The 22,751-nt window shown below is 41.1% G+C and overlaps 1 protein-coding gene across 2 annotated transcripts in view; it reads left to right on the forward strand.

Annotated features, from left to right (window-relative positions):
* TSPAN2 (tetraspanin 2) overlaps positions 1–22,751 on the forward strand; it is a 61,106-nt gene that overhangs the window by 32,731 nt on the left and 5,624 nt on the right. For both annotated transcript variants that reach the window (XR_007154802.1, XM_047871118.1), the window contains exon 7: positions 21,100–21,183. Coding sequence is in view for 1 of the 2 variants with exons in the window: in XM_047871118.1 (XP_047727074.1) it covers positions 21,100–21,183 (84 nt within the window). In the remaining variant the exon portion in view is untranslated. The remainder of the gene's footprint in view (positions 1–21,099; positions 21,184–22,751) is intronic.

The raw sequence follows: 22,751 nt of genomic DNA on the forward strand, positions 1-22,751 counted from the left end.
ACAGAAAGCTTCACCGAAGTTGAGATCCTTGAGCTGCATTTTGACAAAGGAAGGTCATTCTGGGCCCATAAAGCAGCAGGAACAGAGGCATGGCAGTAGGGAAGTCCAGGACTGCAGGACAGTAGGGAGTCCAGAGGGGATGGTGAGGGACATTCTTGGGCAAGGCAGACAAAGGCGTGATTTTACACCTGGAAGTTTGGGAAAGGTGTTGCTTTTAGCAGAGGATTATCATAGTCTGTTTTGCATTGTAGAAACAGTACTCAGGCTGCTGGGTGTGACAGGTGGAATAGAAGGTTGGGGAGTGTTGGAGGCCACGTAGGTGCCACTTGTGGTCACCTTGGTAAGAGAGGATGAGGAGCTAATGCAAGTCACGAGCAGTAGGGATGGAGAGGAGGCAGCCGATTCAGAGATGTTCGGAGGGTAGAATCAACAGGCCTGGCCAATCTCTTGTGTGTGAGTGGGGAGTGGGAGGAGGAAGCTAAGACCTCAGACTTCTGCTTGAGCAGAATGGGTGGATGGAGGCTCTGCTCCCCGTGAGAGGTGCATGGAGGGAAAAGAGCACATTCCGGGATAGTTTTGGCCAAGTTTGCACTTCAGGTGCCTGTGGGACTTACATGTAATCTGAGCTGAAGACGGGTGTAGGAATCCCAGCATAGTGGTGGTAGCTGAAGCCGTAGGAGTGGCCTCACCCAGGGAGAGTGTGTGGAATAAGGCAGAGGTGGGCTGAAAACCCTGTCATTTAAGGGTAAGCAAAGGACAAGAAGCCAGAAGAAGACTGTGAAGGAGGAGTCGAACTGGAGAGAGTCCAAAGACAGTGGCGCCTGGGAGGCGAGGGAGGAGATGGTTGGTCCATAAAGTTCAATGCTGGGAAGAAGACAAGGCAATGAAGGCTGGAAATAATGTGTTGGATTTGGTCTTAATCATTAATGATGTTTGCTCTGCAGTTTCAGCGAAGGGGGTGGGGAAAGCACAGATGCGATGTGGGACATTAGGGGAGAAATATGAGAATATGGGGACAATGACATGGATGCTTCTAAGCATGCAGCTGTGAGGAGACTGATGAGATCTTAGCTCCAGCCTGTGTCCTGAGTCCTGCATTGGACACTTAGTGACTCCCTTTGAGTTGGAGGACATGAACAAGGCACAGCCACTGCCCTCAAAGTGCTCAGCGGCTGCCGGAGAGACCCGCAGGGGAGCCGGCACCACCACTCGGTAGTACAAGAGTAAGGCTGCGTGAGAGGGGCGTGCGATTGAAGGGTTGCGGGAGACCCTCCTGATGTGTGATTCTTTTTTGTTGGTGTTCAAGTATCATTAACATAACAGTCTTCACTTAGTTTCAAGTGTACAATATAATGATTCAACAATTCTGTTCATTACTCGGTGCTCGTCACAGGTGTACCTCTTGGGGCACCTGGGTGGTTTAGTCGGTTAAGCGTCCGACTTAAGCTCAGGTCATGATTTTGTGGTTCGTGGGTTCGAGCCCCGTGTTGGGCTCTGTGCTGACAACTTAGAGCCTAGAACCTGCTTCGGATTCTGTGTCTCCCTCTTTCTCTCTGTCCTTTCCCTGCCCATGCTCGCTCACTCTTTCTCCCTCTCTTTCTCCCTCTCTTAAAAATAAATTTAAAACGTCTAAAAAAAATTCTAGGGGCAACTGGGTGGTTCAGTCAGTTAAGCATCCGACTCTTGTTTTCAGCTCAGGTCATGATCTCACGGTTTCGTGAGTTAGAGCCCCACCTCTGGCTCTGCACTGACAGTGTGGAGCCTGCTGGGGATTCTCTCTCTCCCTCTCTATCTGCCCCTCCCCTAGGTGTGCTGTCTCTCTCTCTTAAAATAAATAAATAAACTTAAAAATTAGTTTTTAAAAATTTCAACAAGTGTACATCTTAATCCCTGTTATCTATTTCACCCATCTCCCTACCCACCTCCCCTCTGGCAACCACCAGTTTGTTCTCTGTATTTAAGAGTCTGGTTTTTGTCTTTTTGTTGTTGTTGTTGCTTGCTCATCTGCTTTGTTTCTTAAATTCTATACATGAGTGAAAGCGTATGGTATTTGTCTTTCTCTGACTGTGTTTCTCTTTTTCACTTAGCATTATACCCTCTAGGTCCATCCACGTTGTTGCAGATGGCAAGATTTCATTCTTTTTTATGGCCGAGTAATATTCCATTGTGTATCTATACCACATGTTCTGTATCCATTCATCTGTCGATGGACACTTGGGCTCCTTCTATATCTTGGCTATTGTAGGTAATACTGCAATAAACATAGAGGTGCATATATCTTCTTGAATTAGTTTTCCTTGGGTAAATATCCAATAGTGGAATTACTGGATTATAGGGTAATACTTCATATTGTTTCCACAGTGGCTGCACCAGCTTACATTCCCACCAACAGTGCGTGAGCGTTCTCTTTCTCCACGTCCTCATCAGCATTTGTTTCTCGTGTTTTTGATTTTAGCCATTCTGACAGATGTAAGATGATATTTCATTGTGGTTTTGATTTGCGTCTCCCTGGTGATGAGTGATGTTCAGTTCTTGCATGTCTTCTTTGGAGAAATGTCTATTCAAGTCCTCTGCCCATTTTTTAATTGGATTATTTGGGTTTTTTTGGTGTTGAGTTCTCCAAGTTCTTTATATAGTTGAGGTATTAACCCTTTATCAACTATGTCATTTATAAATATCTCCTCCCATTTGGTAAGTTGCCTTTTCATTCTGTGATTGTTTTCTTTGCTGTGCAGAGGCTTTTTATTTTGATGTAGTCTCCATAGTTTAATTTTGCTTTTATTTCCCTTGCCAGAGGAGAAATATCTGGAAAAATGTTTCTATAGCCAATGTCAAACAGATTCCTGCCGTGTTTTCTTCTCGGAATTTTATTTTTCAGGTCTCACTAAGTCTTTAATCCATTTTGAGTTTATTTTTGTGTGCGGTGTAAGAAAGTGGCCCCATTCCATTCTTTTGAAAATGTAGCTGTCCAGTTTTCCAGTTTTCCCAGCACTGTTTGTTGAAGAGATGTCTTTTTTCCATTTTGTATCCTTGCCTCCTTTGTCATAGATTAGTTGACCATAAAAGCGTGGGTTTATTTTTGGATTCTATTCCGTTCCATTGATCTGTGTGTCTGTTATTGTGCCAGTACCATACTGTTTTGATTCCTACAGCTTTGGAGAGTATCTTAAAATCTGGGATTCTTTCTTCAAATCGCTTTGGCTATTTAGGGTCTTTTGTGGTTACAAACAAATTCCAGGATTATTTGTTCTAGTTCTGTGACAAATACTGTCGGCATTTTGGTAGGGATTGTATTAAATCTGTAGATTGCTTTGGAGAGTATAGACATTTTAACAATATTTGTTCTTCCAATCCATGAGTATGGAGTATCTTTTCATTTGTTTGTCATCTTGTATTTATTTCATCGGTGTTATATAGTTTTTGGAATATAGATTTTTCACCTCCTTGGTTAGGTTTATCCCCAAGTATTTTATTATGGGTGCAATTGTAAATGGGATTCTTTTAATTTATCCTTCTGTTACTTCATTATTAGTGTGTATAAATGCAACAGATTTCTATATATTGACTTTGTATCCTGCAACCTTACTGAATTCATTTATCCATTCTGGTAGTTTTCCAGTGGAGCCTTCAGGGTTTTCTGTGTATGGTATTGCGTCATCTGTAAATAGTGAAAGTTTTACTTCTTCCTGACAAATTCAGATGCCTTTATATATTTTTGTCTTCTAATTGCTGTGGCTAAGACTTCCAGTACTATGTTGAATAAAAGTGGTGAGAGTAGGTCATAAAGAAAACAATGGTAGGAGTGGATATCCTTATCTCGTTCCTGATCTCAGAGGAAAAGCTCTCAGTTTCACCATTGAGCATGATGTTAGCTGTGGACTTTATTAGGGACATATGGACTTTATTATGTTGAGGTATGTTCCCTTTAAACCTACTTTGTTGAGGGTATTTATCATGAATGGATGTTATACCTTGTCAAATGCTTTTTCTGCATCTATTGAGGTGATCATATGGTTTTTATCCTTTCTCTTACTGATGTGATGTATCACATTGATTGATTTGCAAATATTGAACCACTCTTGCATGACAAGAATAAATCCCACTTGATCATAGTGAATGATTTTTTTAATGTATTGTTGGATTTTGTTGCTAGTATTTTGTTGAGGATTTTTGCATCTTTGTTCAACAGAAACATTGGCCTGTAGTTCTTTTATTTTGTAGTGTCTTTGTCTGGATTTGGTGTCAGGGTAGTGCTAGCCTTATAGAATGAATCTGGAAGCTTTCCTTCCTCTCCTATTTTTTGGAATAGCTTAGGAAGAATAAATGTTAACTCTTCTTTAAACAATTGATAGAATTCACCTGTGAAGCCATCTGGTCGCATATGTTTGTTTATTGGGAATTTTTTATTACTGATTCAATTTCATTTTTAGTATTTAGTCTGTTCAAATTTTTTATTTCTTCTTGATTCAATTGTGGGAGTTTATATGTTTCTAGGAATTTATCCATTTCTTCTAGGTTGTCCAATTTGTTGGCATGTAATTTTTCATAATATTCTCTTATAATTGTGTTTCTGTTGTGTCAGTTTTTTCTCCTCCTTTGTTTCTGATTTTATTTGAGTTCTCACTCTTCCTTTTTTGATGAGTCTGGCTAAAGTTTTACTGATTTTTTTAGTCTCTATTTCATGTATTTCTCATCTAATGTTTATTATTTCCTTCCTCTACTGGCTTTGCTTGGTTTTTTTTCTTTTCTAGCTCCTCTCAGTGTAAGTTTAGGTTGCTTGAGATTTTTCTTGCTTGTTGAGGTAGTCCTGTATTGCTATAATCTTCACTCTTAGGATAGCTTTTGCTGCATCCTAAAGATTTTGAAACCTAGTTTCATAGTGTTCTGGTCAGAAAATATGCATGATATGATTTCAGTCTTTTTGAATTTATTGAGATGTGTTTTGTGGCCTAACATATGATCTATTCTAGAGAATGTTCCATGTGCACTTGAAAAGAACGTGTATTCCGCTCTTATTGGATTGAATGTTCTGAATATATCAGTTAAGTCCATCTGGTCCAATGTATCATTCAAAGCCACTATTTCCTTGTTGATTTTCTGCCTGGATGATCTATCCATTGATGTAAATGGGGTGTTAAAGTCCCCTACTATTATTGTATGACTATCAATTTCTTCTTTTATGTGTGCTAATATTTACTTTATGCATTTAGGTGCTTTCTTGTTGGGTGCATAAATATTTACAATTGTTATATCTTCTTAATGGATTGTTCCCTTTATTATTATGCTGTGATCTTCTCTGTCTCTTATTATAGTCTGTCTTTTAAAGTCTATTTGTTCAATATAAGTATTGTTACCTCTGCTTTCTTTTTGCTTCCATTTGCATGGTAAAGGTTTTTCCACCCCTTCACTTTGAATCTGCCTGTGTCTTTAAGTCTGAAGTGAGTCTGTTTTAGGCAGCATGTAGATGGCTCTTGTTTTTTATCCATTCAGTCACCCTATGTCTTTTGATTGGAGCATTTAGTTCATTTACATTCAGACGAGATCGGCGCGCGTTCAGGGTGGTATGGCCTTAGACAGTTCATTTACATTCAAAGTAGTTATTGATAGGTATGTATTTATTGCCATTTTGTTACTTGTTTTACATTGCTTTGGTAGCTTTTCTTTGTTCCTTTCTCCTCTTGCTCTTTTCCCTTGTGGTTTGATGGCTTTCTTTAGTGATATGCTTGGATTCCTTTCTCTTTATGTTTTGTGTATTACTGCAGGTTTCTTATTTGTGGTTACTATTAGATTACTATTGTGGTTACTATTAGGCTCATATACAACATCTTATACATATGGCAGTCTATATTAAGCTGATGGTTGCTTAAATTTGAAACCATTCTAAAAGCACTAAATTTTTACTGCCCCCCCATTTCATGTAATGATGTCATACTTCATATTCTTTTATTTTTTAATTCTTTGACTGGTTTTTATAGATATAATTGATTTTACTGCTTTTGTGCTTTAATCTCTGTATTGCTTTTATGAGTGATTAATCTACAACCTTTATTGTATTTGTATTTACCTGTGAAATCTTTTCCTTTCATAATTTTCTTACTCCTGATTATGGCCTTTTCTTTCCATGTGAAGAAGTCCCTTTAATGTTTCTTGTAAGGCTGGTTTAGTGGTAATGAACTCCCTTAACTTTTTTTTTTATCTGGGAAACCCTTTCTCTGTCCTTCCATTCTGATGCTAGCCTTGCTGGATAGAATATTCTTAGTTGCAGGTTTTTTCCTTTCAGCACTTTGACTGTATCATAGGGGCCTTCTGGCCCTCAAAGTTTTTGCTGAAAAATCCACGGGTTTACCTTGTCTGTAACTATTTACTTTTCTCTTGCTACTTTTAAAATTCTCTCTTTATCACTATTTTTTTTTTCTTTTGCCTGGTGTGTCCTGGGATGTATCTTTGTGGGTTCATCTCGTTAGGGGCTCTCTCTGCTACTTGGGCTTGTTTCTTTCCCCAGGTGATTAGCGAGGTTTTCAGCTATGATTTCTTCAAATAAATTTTCTACCCCCTTTTTATTTTTTTCTCTGGTATTCTTATAATGTGAATGTTACTGCATTTGAATATATCATTGAGGGGTGCCTGGGTGGCGCAGTCGGTTAAGCGTCCGACTTCAGCCAGGTCACGATCTCGCGGTCCGTGAGTTCGAGCCCCGCGTCGGGCTCTGGGCTGATGGCTCAGAGCCTGGAGCCTGCTTCCGATTCTGTGTCTCCCTCTCTCTCTGCCCCTCCCCCGTTCATGCTCTGTCTCTCTCTGTCCCAAAAAATAAATAAACGTTGAAAAAAAAAATTTAAAAAAATGATAATGAATATGTCATTGAGTTCTCTTAACCTATTCTCATTTTTTATTGTTCTTTTTTCTTTTTGCTGTTCAGTGTGGTTGCTTTCCATTACCCTGTGTTCCAGCTCCCTGATCCATTTTTCTGTTTCTCTAATCTACTATTGATTCCCTCTAGTGTATTTTTAATTTCAGTTATTGAATTCTTCATCTTTGATTGGTCCTTTTTTATATTTTCTCTTTGTTGAAGGTCTCAGTGAGATCCTCCACTCTTTTCTCAAGTCCAGTGAATATCTTTAGGACCATTGCTTTGAATTCTTCATCAGGAATATTGCTTACCTCTGTTTTATTTAGCTGTTTTGCTGTGTTTTTATCCTATTCTTTCATTTAGGACATATTCCTCTGTTTCCTCATGTTGTCTAATTCTCTGTGTTTCTGTGTATTCGTGATGTCAATTATGTCTCCTGCTTTTGAAAGTAGTTACCTATGAGGAAGAGGTCTTACGGTGCCCTGTGTGCAATGTCCCCTGTTTCCCAGGACCAGGAGCTTCAGGGGTGTCTTCTATGTGAGTTGCACAGGCTCTACTGTTGTGGCTGAGCCTTGTTTACCTTCAGTCCAGGTGACTGCAGTGGTCCACTTTGCCTGTTGTGGGCAGGGTTTGGTCCCTGTGCCAGTCTGGGGCCACAGTGGGCTTGTCGTTAGGCAGTATCAGCAGTCAGACCAGATGTCTGCCCTCATCCCATCTGCTGGGGCTGGGGTCATACCAAAATGCAGGGCACTGTCTCTTCCCTGTCCCCTGAGAGGCTTTCATTGGTGGCTTGGGCCTCCAGTCCATCTGCTGAGGCTGCAGTGACTCCAGACTGCAGGACTCTCTTCCTGTGCTGTCTTTGAGAGGTTTCTGTCGGTGGGCAGAGCCAGTAGTGAGATCAGATGTCTGCCCCCAGTCTATCTGCTGGAGCTATAGATGCACCGATTGTCAGGGCACTCCCTCTGCACTGCCACTTACAAGGTTCAGCTACTAGAGCTGCAGCGAAACTGGTGTGTATGGTTATCTTCCCTTCTTCCCAAGGCAGATGTCACTTTGGAGTGGCAGGGTCCCTGCCTGGGCTGATTGCAGGGTGAGATGTGGCCGGAGCCATTCTGGAAGGACTCCTGCCAAGTGGGGCTGGTTGGATGGAGTGGACCCAGATCCATAGGAGAACACAGGGGCAGGCAATGTGGTGTTAGCAAGCTAGGTGGCAGGTGTTCTCACTGGTTCCCGCAGGTCTCTAGCTGTCTAGGCTGGAGAGCAGGGAGAGAGAAATGGTGCCCATAAGCTCTTTTGTTCTTAGAAAAGTCTCCTAAAGACCCCTGCCCCTCCAGCACATGTTCTGCGGTTAATAAATAAATCTCCTTCCCATATACCCCAGCCACTTTTCAAACTGCTGCTTCTGTGTTATATCTCCGCAGGCCTGTTTGTTATGCTGGCTCTTTAAGGATAGCAGCTGAGTTTCCTACCACCCTCTGGCTCTCCCAGAGCGGAGCATGCTGATTTTTAAATTTCCTGGTGTTAAGCCCCACAAATTGTAAAACCTCTCAAAATTAAGCCCCTCTGGTTTTCAAAACAAAATGTTTTGGGGACTTATCTTCCCAGTGCCAGTCCCCTGTGAGTGGGATGACTGGTGTGGGGTCTGTCTCTCTCCCTTCCCCATGCTTGTGGTGCCCCTCCTGTTCGTGGTTAGTCTCACCAAGAGTTTGGTTCCCAACTGCCTCTCTGCCCTCCCTGCCCTTTTCCGTGTGGCCTCCTTTCTATGATTAAGTGTGGAAAATCTATCCTGCTAGTCTTAGGGGTTTCTGGGTTGGCTGCACTGATGTCACGGTTCTCTAGGTGTGCCCATGGGAGGAGGTGACTTGAAGATCATCTACTCTGCCATCTTTCCGGAAATCCTCTCCCCTGATATAATTCTTAGGATGCGTTTTAAAGGATGAATCAGAGCCTAGCAAACAGACAAAAGAGAAGGGTATTCCAGGTAGAAGGGATACGGGGTAAAGACAATGAAAACAAGGGAATATAATTGTATCCAGAGAAGTGCCAGTAGTGGGTTTTGGCTCACGTACCTGTGGGGATGAGTCCTTCAAGGAGGAGGGACCTGTTCTTGAAGGGCCTTGAATACTTTCATGAAGCCAAAAGTCTACATCTCCTGCTGTATGCTTAGGAAAGTACTAATGTTAGAATCTGGGATAGGATTTACATTTTCCTGAGTTTCCTATAGTAGCAGTTTGGAGGATTGATGGGAAATGAAAATCTGGAGCCAAGAAGGCCAGTTGGGAAGGCTGTTGTCCTCGTTGTCGTCCAAGAGACGTTAACTGGTAACAAGCTGGACTGAGCACCAGGAATGGAGAGAAAGCCATTTAGAAAGGAAAATCTACAGGATCTGGTGACCAGTTCAATATGAGAGAAGAGGGAGGAATCCATTGCTGCTTTTGGCTTTACTAGCTGGATAGATGGTATCATTTAATGAACTGAGAAATAGAGAAAAAGGAACATATTTTGGAGGAAAGAAAGCGAGTTCAGTGCTTAACCTGGTAATTTTGAGGAGCTAGTGGAACTTCCAACTGGAAACATCCAATAGACGGTTGCAAAATCTGGCTTGCGGCTCAGGAGAGAGGTTCGGGTGTCAGGACTTCATGGGAGTCTTAAAGCTGTAGATAAGAATTTAATCCATTAGGTTTAGACGAGAAAATGGCAAGGATAGAATTCCAGGGAACAACAACATTTAAGGACGGGAAGAAGAAGAGTTGCCAAATAAGAAAAGTAGAAAAACTAGACAGACACATGTGAGGAGATGCATGGGGGGAGGAGGGAATAGTTACCAGGGTCAGGTGCTGCCATTGAGGTCAGCTCAGCATTTATCCATCCCTACCCTACGCCTGGCCCTGCAGGTAAAAAGATGAACGACACAAAGTCGCTGCTCTCAAGGAATGTGTAGTCTAACAGGACAGATGGACACAGAAGTGGACAAAGTGCAGTAACAGAGGTAGGCACAGAGGGTGCAAGTGCTTTGAAAGCACAAAGGGTTACTTAGTGAGGCCAGAGGCTGGAAGGGTCTCGGGAAAGCTGACCGGAGCAGTGATGTCTCAGCTAACTCTTCAGGTGTGAGAAGTAACTTTGGAAGCATTAGGCAGGAGGAAAGAGGAAAGCAGAGGAAAGAGCATAAGCAGAGGCACAGAAGCAGAAAATATGAATGGGGAAGTAAAAGTCCAAGGAGGTCCACTGAGATAACTACTGCAATGTTGACAGGATTGAGCATTTTTTTTTTAATTTTTTTTAACATTTATTTTTGAGACAGAGAGAGACAGAGCATGAACAGGGGAGGGGCAGAGAGAGAGGGAGACACAGAATCCGAAACAGGCTCCAGGCTCTGAGCTGTCGGCACAGAGCCTGGCGCGGGGCTCGAACCCACGGACCGTGAGATCACGACCTGAGCCGAAGTCGGACGCCCAACCGACTGAGCCACCCAGGCGCCCCAGGATGGAGCATTTTAAAACGATAACTTGATGTCAGAGGGAGTGAGGACAGACCCCATCCTGCATGACATGAGATGTAAAGAGGGAGGGTGTCCTTTCAAGTAGTCTAGTTTGGGGCAAAGGACAGGAAGAAAGAGTTCAGAAAAGACGAAATCCAGGGGCACCTGGCTGGCTCAGTTGGAAGAGCATCCAACTCTCATTTTGGGATGAGTTCGAGCTCCACGTTGGGTGCAGAAATTACATAAGTAAGTTTTTAACAACTTAAAAGACAAAATCCAAATTACCATTAAACACATAAAAAATACAGGCAGTTAATAGCAATGGTAAAATATTGCAAATTAAAGAGCTGACGTCGTTTAACCTATGAAATTGACCAAGTTCTTTCTTCCTTAATAGTTATATACAGGGTTGACAAAAATGATACGAAGTGAGCATTTTCAGAGAAATCAGTACAAAATGTTTAGAGGTAGTATGACTGTAGAATACTGGTGAGTTAAAAGAGCTTAGGAATGTGGTAGAGTAGGAGGACGCTGACCTCACCCCATCCCATGTTTACAACTAGATATCACCCACATCCAAATCAATAAACTAGAGAGTAATCCAAAGGCTTAGAAAACAAACGTCACAACTAAATGTAGAGAAGAAGCTGCATCTGGAAGGCTAGGAAGGTCAGAAAGGCAAAGGGAGGCTGCCTGGAGGAGGGAGGGAGGCGCCCACGTGGAGAGGACAGAGAAATGGGCCTTTGCACCAGGGAACTTACGCAGGAAAAACTAATCCCCATAATGTTTGGCGTTAAAAACCAGAGAGGCTGAATTCTGGGGGACTTGGATCCTGGAACTTTAAAAGTCAGCTGACTCAGCACAGGGCAAGCTGGGAAGGTGAGTGATAGCCGGGTCACTGCCCTTAAACAGCAGCCTGTATGAAGAGGCAACGTGAAAAAGGCAGTTTACACAATGCCAGGGGCAACAGGAGACAGATCTGTTCATACTGATTTCAGAGCACGTTGGAGGACTTCAAACTAAGGGAGCTGGCAGGTGCCGTCTTCTTCCTCCACCCCCCAGCATAAACACAGAGCCACTTGTAGGAGGCAGGACTGCACAGACACTTGCTGCCTAACCTGCTAGCAGTTCAGGTGCATGCCCGTGAGATCTCCTGAGGACTCACCCACTCCAAGCCTGCTAACCTTGGCCCTGGGCTCAGGGAAAATTTTGTGAAAGCCGCCCATGCACCCCGCCCAGCCTCTGAGTGCCCAGTTGCCACCATGTTCAGTGCCTAGCCACTGCACCAGGCCCAGCTGAAAACTCCCAGCCGCCAACACATGCTAAGCACAGCTGGATGCCAAGTTCAGCCTCACACCCCCAGCCATCCTGGCACAGCCTCCAGCCACCACATGGGACGAGTAGCACAATGCGAATTTTGCTAACACTGCCACCCTGCTCCCAAGTTCCCTGGCAGGCACACCCACTCAGAGCTGGCCTGAGTGGGACCCGGGGGTCCCACTAACACCACAGAGAGCAAGCACAACCCACACCAGGCAGAGAGTTAGTGCAGAGCACTGCATGGAAAGGAAAAGTGACCCAGACACAATAACAGAGCATAAGCCACACACATAAGATACTATCCTGAACTGCCAGGACCTCTTTGTTGTGAAGTCCCCATTTTCAAGAGCAAAAGACATAGCTGACTTTGTTAACACAGAGAGACAGACAGAGAAGCAGACAAAAGGGAGACAGAGAAATTTATCCCAAATGAAAGGACTGGACAAGGTCACAGCCAGAGATCTGAGCAAAACAGATATAAGTAACATGCCTGATGGAGTGTTTAAGGCAATGATCATAGGACACTCATTGGGCTTGAGAAAAGAGTAGAAGACATGAGAGAAATACTTAACAGAGATAAGGAGTAACATAACAGAGGTAAAGGTTCAATAAAGGAAATGGAAAACATGCTTGATGGATTGAACAGCAGGATGAAAGAAGCAGAGAAGTTAATTAGTGACCTAGAACACACACTATTTGAAAGTAATCAAGTTGAACAAAAGAGAAAAGAATTATGCAAAATAAGAATAGACTTAGGAAATTCAACGACTCCATCAAAAATAATAACATTTGTATTATAGGAGTCCCAGAAGAAAAGGGGGCAGAAAAGTCATTTGAAGAAATAATAGCAGATAACTTCCCTAATCTGGGGAAGGAAACAGATACCCAGATCTAGTAGACACAGAAAACTCCCATCAAGATCAACAAAAGCAGGGGTGCCTGGGTGGCTTGGCTGGTTAAGCATCCAACTTCAGCTCAGGTCTGAATCTCAGGGTTCTTGGGTTCGAGCTCCACATTGGCTCTGTGCTGACAGCTCAGAGCCTGGAGCCTGCTTCAGATTCTGTGTGTGTGTGTGTGTGTGTGTGTGTGTGTGTGTGTCTGCCCCTCCCAAACTCATGCACATGCTCTCTCTCTCTCTCTCAAAAATAAACATTAAAAAAAAATACTTTTAAAAGAATCTACAAAAGCAGATCCACACCAAGACATATTGTAATTAAATTGGCAAAATGTAGGGGCGCCTGGGTGGCGCAGTCGGTTAAGCGTCTGACTTCAGCCAGGTCACGATCTCGCGGTCCGTGAGTTCGAGCTCCGCGTCAGGCTCTGGGCTGATGGCTCAGAGCCTGGAGCCTGTTTCCGATTCTGTGTCTCCCTCTCTCTCTGCCCCTCCCCCGTTCATGCTCTGTCTCTCTCTGTCCCAAAAAAAATAAATAAACGTTGAAAAAAAAAATTTTTTTTTTAATTGGCAAAATCTAATAATAAAGAAAAACATTTAAAAGCAGCAAGAAAAGTCCGTAACTTACAACAGAAAACCCATAAGGCTAGCAGGGAATTTTTCAATAGAAACTTTCCAAGCCAGAGGGAGTAACATGATGTATTCAAAATGCCCAATGGGAAAAATCTGCAGCCAAGACTATTCTATCCAACAAGAATACTCTTATCATTCAGAATAGGAGAGATAAAGTGTTCCCAGGGAAACAAAAACTAAAGGAGTTCATGACAACTAAACCAACTCTGCAAGAAATATTAAAGGGGACTCTTCGAGTGGAAAAAAAAGGAGACCAAAAGTAAGAGTATAGAGGTAAGATATACAAAAGGAGTAAAAAATGAATATTTCTGTAAAAAATCATTCAAGGAAATCACAAAAAACGGTTATAAAATATAATAATATATACCTAAAACCTGAGGAGGAAAAAACAATGGGTTCAAACTTAAATAACCATCAACTAAATATAGACCGCTATGTGCAGAAGCTTTTATATAGAAACCTAATGGTAACCATACATCAAAAGCCACTAGGGGCACCTCAGTGGCTCGGTCACTTAAGCCTCTGACTTTGGCTCGGGTCATGATCTTGCAGTTTGTGGTTCAAGCCCCACATCAGGCTCTGTGCTAATAGCTCAGAGCCTGGAGCCTGCTTTGCATCCTGTGTCTCCCCCTCTCTCTGCCTCTCCCCTGCTTACACTCTGTCTCTCTCTCAAAAATAAATAAACGTTAAAAAATTTAAAAAAATTAAAAAAAACCACTAAGGGCACTTGGGTGGCTCAGTCAGTTAACCCTCTAACTCTTGATTTTGGCTCAGGTCATGATCTCATAGTCATGAGATCAAGCCCTGTGTCAGGCTCTGTACTGTGTGGAATCTGCTTGAGAATCTCTCTCTCTCTCTCTCTCTCTCTCTCTCTCTCTGTCCCCACTCCTCTCTCTCTACCCTTCCCCCTCTCTCTGAGAAAACACTAATAAATATGCAAAGAATAAAGAGAAAGAAATCCAAATATATCACTAAATAAAATCAGCAAGCTATGAAAGAATGACAAGAAAGGATGAAAGAAAATCTTCAGAAACAACCACAAAATAAAAAATAAAAGGACAATAAATACATACCTATCAATAATTACTTTGAATGTAAATGAACTAAATTCTCCAATCAAAAGGCATAGGGTGACCAAATGTTTAAAAAAAAAAAAAAAGACCCATTCATATGCTGCCTACAAGAGACTCATTTTAGACCTAAAGACACATGCAAATTGAAAGTGAAAGGACAGAGAAACGCCTATTGGATGCAAATGGATGTCAAAAGAAAGCTGGAGTATTAATACTTACATCGGACAAACTAGACTTTAAAGACTGTAGCAAGAGATGAAGAAGGGCACTATATCATAATAAAGGGGACAATCTAATAAGATATAACAATTGTAAATATTTATGCATCCAACAAGGAAACACCTAAGTATATAAAACAGTTAATAAAAAACATAAAGGAATTAATCGATAGTAATGTAATAATAGTAGGACACTTTACCACCCCACTTACAATGGACAGATCATCAAGGAAATAATGGCTTTGAATGACCCACTGTACCAGATGGATTTAATAGATATATTCAGAAGATTTTATCCTAAAACAACAGAATACACATTCTTTTCAAGTGCACATGGAACATTCTCCAGATCACATATTAGCCCACAAAAGAAGCCTCAACAAATTCAAGATCTAAGTCATACCATGCATATTTCTGACAGCAACACTATGAAACAAAGTCAACCACAAGATAAAATCTGGAAAAACCACAAATACATGGAGCTTAAATAACATGCTACTAAACAATGAATGGGTCAACTAGGAAATAAAAGAAGAAATTAAAAATTACATGAAACAAATGGAAATGAAAACATAATGGGCCAAAACTCTGGGGTGCAGCAAAAGTGGTTCTAAGAGGGGCGCCTGGGTGGCGCAGTCGGTTAAGCGTCCGACTTCAGCCAGGTCACAATCTCGCGGTCCGTGAGTTCGAGCCCCGCGTCAGGCTCTGGGCTGATGGCTCAGAGCCTGGAGCCTGTTTCCGATTCTGTGTCTCCCTCTCTCCCTGCCCCTCCCCCGTTCATGCTCTGTCTCTCTCTGTCCCAAAAATAAATTAAAAAAACATTGAAAAAAAATTTTTTTTAAAAAGTGGTTCTAAGAGCAAAGTTTATAGCAATTCAGGCCTACCTCAAGAAGCAAGAGAAATCTCAAGTAAACAACCTAACCTTACACCTAAAGGAGCTAGAAGAAAACAAACAAAACCTAAAGCCAGCAGAAGGAAGGAAATAATAAAGATTAGAGTAGAAATAAATGATACAGAAACTAAAAAAACAAGAGAACAAATCAATGAATCCAGGAGATGGTTCTTTGAAAAATCAATAAAATTGATAAACCTCTTGGCAGACTTATTTAGAAGAGAAATGACTCAAATAAATCTCAAATGAGAGAGGAAAAATAATAACCAACACCACAGATATACAAACTCATAAGATAATATTATGAAAAACTGTATGCTAACAAATTGGGCAACCTAAAAGAAATGGATAAATTCCTAGAAACCTATAAACTCCCACAGCTGAATCAGGAAGAAATAAAAAATTGAAGACTGAATACTAACAATGAAATTGAATCAGTAATTTTAAAACTCCCAAAAACCAAAAGTCCGGGACCAGATGGCTTTACAGGCAAATTCTACCAAACGTTTAAAGAGTTAATACCTGTTCTTCTCAAACTATTCCAAAAAATAGAAAAGGAAGGAAAACTTCCAGATTCATTCTATAGGGCCAACATTACCCTGATACCAAAACCAAATGAAACGCCACTAAGAAAGAGAACTGCAGGACAATAAACCCTGATGAACTTGGATGCAAAATTTCTAAACAAAATACTAGTAAACTGAAACAATACATGTAAAAAATCACCATGATCAAGTGGGATCTGTTCTTGGTTTGCAAGGATGGTTCAATATTGGCTAATCAATCAGCATGATACATCACATCAATAAGAGAAAGGATAAGAGCCATATGATCATTTCAATAGATGCTGATAAAGCATCTGACAAAGTACAACATCCATTCCTGATAAAAATCCCCAAAAAAGTAGGGTTAGAGAGAACGTACCTCAACATAATAAAGGCCATCTATGAAAAACCCACAGCTAACATCATCCTCAATGACTAAACACTGAGAGATGTTCCCCTAAGGTCAGGAAGAAGACAAGGATGTCCACTCTCACCACTTTTATTCATCATGGTGCTGGAAGTCCTAACCACAGCAATCAGACAACAAAAAGAAATAATAGGCCTCCAAATCGGCAAGGAAGAAATCAAACTTTGACTATTTGTAGATGACATGAAACTATACGTGGAAAACCCAAAAGACTCCACCAATAGATAGGTAGGTAGAATGAAAAACTGCCAGAACTGATAAACGAATTCACCAAAGTCAAAGGATACAAAATCAGTGTACAGAAATTTGTTACATTTCTATACACCAATGATGAAGCAGCAGAAAGAGAAATGAAAATGCAATTTCTATCAAAATACCAGCAGCATTTTTCACAGGGCTAGAACAAACAATCCTAAAATTTGTATGGAACCACAAAAGACCCCAAATAGTCAAAGCAATCTTGAAAAAGAAAAGCAAAGCTGGAGGCATCATAATTCCAGACTTCAAGTTATATTACAAAGCTATAGTCATCAAAACAGTATGCTACTGGCACAAAAATAGACAACGCAGATCAATGGAACACAATAGAAAATCCAGAAATAAACCCACAGCTATAAGGTCGATTAATCTTCAACAAAGCAGGAGAGAATATCTGGTGGAAAAAGACAGTCTCTTCAACAAATGATGTTGGGAAAACTGGGTAGCAACATGCAAGAGAATGAAACTGGACCACTTTCTTACGCCAAACACAAAAATAAGTTCGAAATAGATGAAAGACCTAAATGGGAGACATGAAACCATCAAAATCCTAGAAGAGAGCACAAGCAGTAACTTCTTTGATATGGCCATAGCAACATTTTTCTAGATATGTCTCCTGAGGCAGGGAAACAAAAGCAAAAACAAACTATTTGGACTACATCAAAATGAAAAGCTCTGCACAGCGAAGAAACAACAAAACTGGAAGGCAACCTACCGAGTGGGAGATGATATTTGCAAGTGACAACTCTGATAAAGGGTTAGTATCCAAAATATATAAAGAATTTACAAAAACTCAACATCGCAAACACAAATAACCCAATTGAAAAATGGGCAGAAGGTGTGGACATTTGTCAAAGAAGACATACAGATAGATGACCAAAAGGCACATGAAAAAATGTCCAACATTACTTATTATGAGGAGAATGCAAATCAAAACTACAATGAGATATCACCTTATACCTGTAAGAATGACTAAAATCAACAATGCAAGAAAGAACAGGTGTTGGCAAGGATGTGGAGAAAAAGGAATTCTCATGCATGGTTGGTTGGAAGGCAAACTGGTATAGTCACTGTGGAAAACAGTATGGAGCTTCCTCAAAAAGTTAAAATAGAACTACCTTATGACCCAGCAATCTCATTACTGGTATTTACCCAAAGAATACAAGAACACTAATTCAAAGTGATATATCCACCCTTCTGTTTATCGCAGCATTATCAACAGTAGCCAAAATATGGAAACAGCCCAAGTGTCCACTGATACTTACATATATATCATATATATATATGTATGTATGTGTGTGTATATATATATATATATATATATACACACACATATATACATGTCATATATATACATGTATATACATATATATACATGTCATATATATATACATGTATGTCACTTTATATATATATATACATATATGTGTATATATATATACATTATATATATATACATATATAAAAATAGAATGAAACCTTGCCATTTGCAATGACATGGATGCAGCTGGAGAGTATAATGCTAAGCAAAATAAGTCAGACAGAGACAAATACCATATGATTTCAATCATATGTGGAATTTAAGAAACAAAAGAAGCAAAGAAGAAAAATAAGAGAGACAAATCAAGAAACAGACTCTTAATTGTAGAGAACAAACTGATGGTTACCAGAGGGGAGGTGGGTGGGGGGGATGGGTGAAATAGGTAAAGAGAATTAAAGAGTGCACTTGTAGTGATGAGCACAAGGTGATGTATGGAAGTGTTGAATTACTCTATTGTATACCTAAAACTAATACAACACTCTATGTTAAGCAATTGGAATTAAAATAAAAACTTAAATTTAAAAAGAAATTTAAATAGACTAACGAGTTGAGTATGTCCATGCCCTTTATCCAGAAATTCCACTCGTCAATTTATTTTAAGGAAAATAAATCAGAGATAGGGAGAGAGGTATGGTATCACTGCAGTGTTATTCATGAGAACAAAATACTGAATAGGCCATTAATGTGTAACAAGAGGGGACTGTCTAAATTATGTACTCTCATATTATAAATTATAGCCACTAAAACCACTATTGCAAAGAATTTTTGATGAAAGTAGTTTTGAAGTCCTAATGGTAAGTTTAAAAAGCACATAGTTGTATATAAAGAATTACCTAAGTGTGTGTTTGAGTTTAAAAATACACCACCTGAGTCATCTGGCTGGTTCTGTGGGTAGAGCATGCGACTCGATCTTGGGGTTATGTGTTTGAGCCCCACGCTGGGTGTGGAGATTACTTAAAAAAAATAAATATTTAAAAAAGGAATATACTCACAGTGTTGATGATTTTCTTTAGTGTAGTAATACAAGTATGTCTTATTCTCTTTATTTTTTAATCTCCAGTATTTCCCCCTCACCCACAGGGGATATGTTGCAAGACTCCCAGTGGGTGGCTGAAACACAAGTAACACCAAACCCTGTATAAAGGGTCTTTATATAAGCCCTATATATGTGGTATCATACATACCTGTGATAAAGTTTAATTTATAAATGAGGCACAGTAAGACGTTAACAATAATAATAAAATAAAACAATAATAATAATGTAATGTAATAAAAGGTATGTGACTAGTCTCTTTCTCGCTCAAAACATCTTACTGTGCTGTACTTACCTTGTTCTTGTGATGTGAGATGATAAAATACCCATGTGATGAGATAAACGAGGTGAATGACAGACGTTGTGATGTAGCATTAGTCTACTAATGACCTAATGGTATGTCACGGGAAGGATCATCTGCTCCCAGACCCACGGAACCATGGGTAACCAACTGCAAAAGCGAAACCACAGATAAGGGGGAACTACTGTATTTCCCAAATTTCAACAGGAAGCACCTATTTCTTTTATAAGGAAGTAAACCAGTACAAGTTACTTTTCCAAAAAGAAGCTGGCTTTGAAAGCAAGGATGGAATATGGGTAGTGCTAGAGGAGGACAGTCGTGGAGGGGATTGTTTTGTTTTAGACTGAGGAACACGGGCATGGTGTCATAACGATGAGTGGGAATGTCAATGGAGAAGTAGAGGCAAAATAAGAAAGATAACGGACAGCACAGGCTTCCTGAGGAGATGACCGGGAAAGAGATCCGGCTCCAGTAAAGGGATTAACTTTCAACAGAGATGTGTACTTGGCTTTGATGAGATAGAAATAAGAGCAGTGTTGCCTTGTTCACTCTGCGTGCTCACTGCCTACAACAGTGCCTGGCACTGAGTGAATGGAGCGTGTAAGGCTTATAGGTGAAGGAGGGGAAGGTTGAGGAATTTTCTCCAACAGGTGCAGTCGTGTATTATAATGTATTATTTTTTCTGTGGGTCTGTATCCTTCTCTAAACTGTGAGCTCCCTGGGGTACCTGGGTGGCCCAGTTGATTAAACGACTGACCCTTGATTTCGGCTCAGGTCATGCATGATCTCACAGTTCATGAGTTTGAGCCCCAAATCTGCACTCAAACTGCAGAGCCTGCTTGGGATTCTCTCTTTCCCTCTCTCTCTGCCCTTCCCCTGCTCGCTTGCTCTCTTCCTCTCTCATAAAATATATCAATAAACTAAATAAACTGCCACTCCCTAAGGGCAGAAGAAATCATGTCTTCTTATCTCCATATCTACCACACCATTCCAGACTGATGAAGGTAGATTGCTCAAGAAATGTTTGTTGAATGAATGAATGATGAATGAATACGGTATGATAGGAGACCTGAAGATTGTGGTAAGGGTTTCATATAACTTATGTGGGTATTAGAGGCAACTAACCAGTGACAAGTAAAAGGACCTGGGCAGCCTAAAGACAAAATTGAATAGAGAGCATACCTCTGTACTTAAAAGGATTCCAGAGAGAAGCTGGAGAAACTAATTATAAGTGATCTGTTCTTTTCCCTGTCCAATTATCCCCCTTTCTTTTAACCTGCCCTGCACAAGTCTCTGTGGGCACAGATGAAAGGATAGAGACCCACCCAGCCCAGCCATCATTGAAAAGAGTTGGTCCTCTAACTGCTAACATTTGGTTTCCCTTTGTTTAATTCGAACCTGTACAGTCTTTTAAGCCTCTTACTAAGTAATCCCTACCTTGCATAGTAAATTGGACCAAGTATGTAGAAAGTCTTTTAAACTATTAATGGCAATAAAAAAAAAAAGCAAGGAGCTATTATCTGGGGGATATTTTACTTATTTTTATATGCTGAAAGTGAGAAGATGCCCCAAATTTTTAAATGCTTCAGGTCCTAGAATCGCTTCCCCCAGCCAGGTTTCAGGGTTCTGAAGCAGCCATTGGCCTAAATAGGAACATTTTACCAAAAGGAGAGGATTATATGTTTTCTCCAGTATACATTTTTGCTTTAAGGTTATCAGAATGATGCTAAGAGGAGTGGTTTGGATGTGAGCAGAAGCTGACATGGAAAAAATGCTCTGTAGAGAAGGAAAGGGTTGGATCAGAGTGATGATTCACAGATACAATCATTTGTTATTCCTTTTTTTTTTTTTCCCAAAACAGAATTGCATTGATGAAATTGAGGCCATAATCAGCGTTAAACTCCAGCTCATCGGAATCGTTGGCATTGGAATCGCAGGTCTCACGGTGAGAAAGTTCCAGAACTTACCTCTTTTGCGCTCTAAGAAGCCTTTGTATGTTGTTTGTCTTCCAGTGTGATACGGCAATACCTTAGGAGAGATTTCTCATAAAAGACAGACACTGTTGACAGGACCTCTTCTAAGAACAAAGCTTATTAGATATATCAAGACTTCGTTCTCTAAAATATGATACAGGTTTTTTTTTTTAATATTTATTTATTTTTGAGAGACAGAGAGAGACAGACCATGAGCAGGGGAGAGGCAGGGAGAGAGGGAGACACAGAATCCGAAGGAGGCTCCAGGCTCCGAGCTGTCAGCACAGAGCCTGATGTGGGGCTCGAACCCACACACCGCGAGTTTATGACCTGAGCCGAAGTCGGACGCTCGACCGACTGAGCCACCCAGGCGCCCCAACACAGATGTTAACTTTAACCAAATTATGACCTTGAGTTTATCATTGTAATAACTTGCTGCTTTAAGGCCACCAAACTTATACTAGACAAGTGATTTTCAATTCTGGTCTCTTCTTACTCTTAGAAATTTATAAGAGCATACCACATTAATCCCTCTCACTTATGATTTGCAGATGTGGTGATTAATAGTGTAAACTCTGGCGTCACCCTGTCTGGATTCAGCTCCTAGCTCCACTACCTGTGAGCCCTGGGATCATGGGGTAGTTTCTTAATGTCTCTATTCTTCAATTCCCTCATCTGTGAAATGAGAATTTTAATGTACCAACCTAACGTATTCTTCCAAATTAACCCCTATAAAGTGTCAGGAACATAATACTCATAGATGCTCCCTCTATACATAGTCTGAGGGTTCCCAAGCCCGGAATCCAGGCAAAGGGAGTAACACACGCAGAGTGTGAAGCCGAGTGCAACCAGCACCTGCAGGCAGCTCAGTGCCTCGAAAGTATGTGTGTGCAAGAATTGAGAGGCCAGAGGATGTGAGAGGAGCAGCAAGAGATGACACTGAAGGGCGTGTGAGGGTCCACACAACTGTAGTCTCTTTGTGCCCTTTAGAAAGGCTGGGCTTCATCCTTAAGGTAGAAGGAAGCCACCGAGGGTTAGAAGGGCCTGTGGTTGCCAAGTGGAGACAAGTTGGAGGGAAATGAGGTTGGAATCAGGCCAGTAAAGAGGTGATTTCCACTGTCCAGGAGTTGAGTGATATTCGCTAATGCCAAGGCAGTACTTACCCTCTGGCTCTCTATGTAGATTAATTCATGGCATGAGCATAAGGGAATTACGAGGAAAATCAATGAATTGGCGGTTTTTCAGGACACACCGGCATCTGCCCTCTTTTCTGTATTTCGAGCGCAGAGGGGTGGGACGTGTGGGTGAAATACTATGCTGAGGACCCCCCAGTCCAGGGCCGTCTCTCAGGCCCTCCTCACCTGCTCTGGGGCTAGCCCGGTTGCTACTCTGTGGCTTCCTGAGGACAATTTTTAGGCAGAAGACTTGAAAATGCACTGCATCACAGAGGTATCAGATAGATGCTCCTAACAACTCTACAGTCTCAGTGAGCGAGCATCCTACAGGCAGTCACCCCTGACTCGTGACAGTGGCAGGACAA

This window comes from Prionailurus viverrinus, chromosome C1, assembly GCF_022837055.1.
Source record: "Prionailurus viverrinus isolate Anna chromosome C1, UM_Priviv_1.0, whole genome shotgun sequence".
NCBI classification, from domain to species: domain Eukaryota; kingdom Metazoa; phylum Chordata; class Mammalia; order Carnivora; family Felidae; genus Prionailurus; species Prionailurus viverrinus.